Below are 2,762 nucleotides of genomic sequence, written 5' to 3' on the forward strand. Positions count from 1 at the left end.
TGTTTTAGCCACCACATTAGAAATCTCAACAATAAATTCTTTCCTAGCAACTTACATATAACCCCAAACGAAATTGTTCTCTATTAAATCTGCACTTTATACTACTTATACTCTCTCTTACATCAGACACACACCCTTAATGCATTTTAGAGAATAATTTACTCAGAGAAATCAGTTATGTTAATGTTAACATATTTAATGCAGTGATCATTAAAAAGTAAATTAGAAATAATTATATGAGGTGATAATCGAGATAATGTCACTCATAGACTAATATGGTGTCAGTGATTGCAGCAAGAACAGAAAGCAACACCAGGCATGTGTCATTTTTATTAAACCTCCTCAGAAATGCACACAGACTGCAGTCTATAATATTGTACAATGGTTGGTATACAAGTTTACATTACCTCAGAAACAAAGAGACTAAATTACTCCGGGTTATATATACATATATATATATAGTGTGTGTGTGTGTGTGTGTGTGTGTTTGTGTGAGTGTTTCTTGGTTTGACTACCATCTGTGTAGCATCTTTCGTATTTCTTCCCATGACTTTTGTCTATGTTCCTGCTGCAAGGCTTCGCTTCCACACATGCCAACTTAATTTATTTAATTCGTCCCTAATCAAAAGACACCTGTTGTTAATGTATTGTTGTTTGTATTTGTAATTGTGTACCATTTCTCCATTTTTTTCTTTTTGTCCTTGTTTTCATATACATTCGCTTGCTTTCTTCCAAAGAATCTAGTGCTCTTAGCTTAGATTTCCTTGGGGTCGGCCAGATTAGAGCAGTCTTGAGATTAACCAACCAAAACTGCAAAGACAATCTGCTTCTCAACTGAAGATTGAAAGCTCTGAGTGACCCATCCTTGTTTTTTTCCTGTCCTTTTTTGTATCACCTACTGTCTGAATGTTTTCTTGTCGCCTGTTATGTTCTTATTCCATTTTTTGCCACTCAAATTTAAAAGCTTGTTCTAATGTTGAAAATTGTTTAATTATGATATATTAGTTGAGGGGTTTAATTGAGGTTGTTTTGTTAATTCTAAGGATCAATGACCAACACATTTAATTTCTTTCATTTTTAAAAAATTTTTTCTTCCATATTTATTTTGTTTCTTTTGCATTTATTAGTCAAAGTATTTCTCACATATTTTTCTTTGATGTCCATGAAAATGAATAATAAATTCTTTTATAACATGTGTTTGGCAAGTTAAGGACAATAAACCAAAAACAAAAACGAAAAAAAAACAAAAAACAGATGAGTTTGTTAAGTTTCAATGATGTATGAAATAATATGTATATAACAACATATCAACATGGTTTTCAATATTATAGCGTCAAGTCATTGTTTAAAATTGTGCAGTTATGTCATCTCAAAAAAAAAACAATTCAAATATACCCTCACTTCCACTCCATCTTCTATTTTTCTTTATGATTTTTTTGTTTTTATTATTTTTTTTTTGTTTTGTTTTTTGTTTTGTTTTCAGAACAAGAGATTTTTTTTTTTTTATTATTAAAGTATGAAATATGTAATGTATTTCCTTTTGAGAATTAAATTTCTTTTAGAAATTCAAAAAAAAAAAATAATAATAATAACTGTCTTACATATAGTTATGAAAAATATCAGTTTGTACATTGTTTCATGTTCTTACTTTTTCAAAAATAAGTATTTCCTAGTTAGGTGGGCAAATCTGAAAGATAAACAGAAATACAGTAATTAGGCATTTATTGGAAATTTTCAAATTGAATTTTCAACAAACTAGTAATTCTTTTATAATTTTCTGAACTAGAAAAACTACATTAAAATTTTTTCACATTTCATACACGCACACACATACACATGTACGTGTGCGTATGCATGCATGTGTGTGAAATGTGTATTTGAGTGCAGCTGTGAACACACACACATACGAGTTCACAATTTATGTTTCATACATTTACATCTGTCTGTTCGTCTTTTTGATAGTTGAATAGAGTGGGACAGCTCTGCAAATGTATAAATTTACCAGATTGTGCGTCCGGCATTCGCCACGATAGATCGCTAGCCACTAAACCTTTTTCATTTTCTCTCCATGTTTATTTCTGTGTTCCTTTCTGTCGAAGAGCATAGGCTCGAAATGTAAAAGACTTTCTCACTTCCCGAGCATTAAACTAATACATCTGTTTGTTGTTTACACAACTGTCTTCGTCTTTTGTTTTGTTTTGTTTTTTGTAAATTCTCACTATTTATATAGCTAGATTCCTATTCCCAAATCATTAAACCACTGACAACTAGTTTTAAAAAGGAAGACCACATTGGGTAATCCAATCCTAGATATTCACTGAAGTTTAAATAAAAGATGAGAGGGTCATTACTAGAATGTTTTTGATCACAGGTTTGGACAACAACAACAATAACAAAAACATACAGAAAAGAATTGGTCACTGAAGAGACTATATCACATCCATACTACAATACTCGATGTTTAAAAAATCCCATTATACTTTTATAATTAAATATTATTAGGAATTATATTCTTTTACTGGTTTCACTCATTTGACTGTGGCCATGCTGAAGCACCGCCTTAAAGGGTTTTAGTCGAAGAAATCAACCCCAAGACTTATTCTTTGTAAGCCTAGTATTTATTCTATTGTTCTATTTTGTCGAACTGCTATGTAACCAGGACAAGTTGTCAAGCAATGGAGGCAGGGAAGTGGGGACAAACACAGATGCAAAGACACACACTCATAAATAAATATATATATATATATATATATATATATATA

The 2,762-nt window shown here is 30.8% G+C and overlaps 1 protein-coding gene across 5 annotated transcripts in view; it reads right to left on the minus strand.

Annotated features, from left to right (window-relative positions):
- Positions 1 to 984: 984 nt before the first annotated feature.
- Positions 985 to 2,762, minus strand: part of LOC106872896 (protocadherin beta-4) — a 99,445-nt gene continuing 97,667 nt past the window's right edge. For 4 of the 5 annotated variants that reach the window (XM_014920064.2, XM_052973128.1, XM_052973127.1 and 1 more), the window contains exon 4: positions 991 to 1,687. In XM_014920064.2, coding sequence (XP_014775550.1) covers positions 1,674 to 1,687 — 14 coding nt within the window. In that variant the 3' untranslated portion in view covers positions 991 to 1,673. Of the gene's footprint in view, positions 1,688 to 2,762 lie in introns of all 5 variants that reach the window. The other variant, XM_014920068.2, reaches the window with a different exon arrangement.

The sequence above is a fragment of the Octopus bimaculoides genome, chromosome 14, assembly GCF_001194135.2.
Source record: "Octopus bimaculoides isolate UCB-OBI-ISO-001 chromosome 14, ASM119413v2, whole genome shotgun sequence".
Lineage (NCBI taxonomy): Eukaryota > Metazoa > Mollusca > Cephalopoda > Octopoda > Octopodidae > Octopus > Octopus bimaculoides.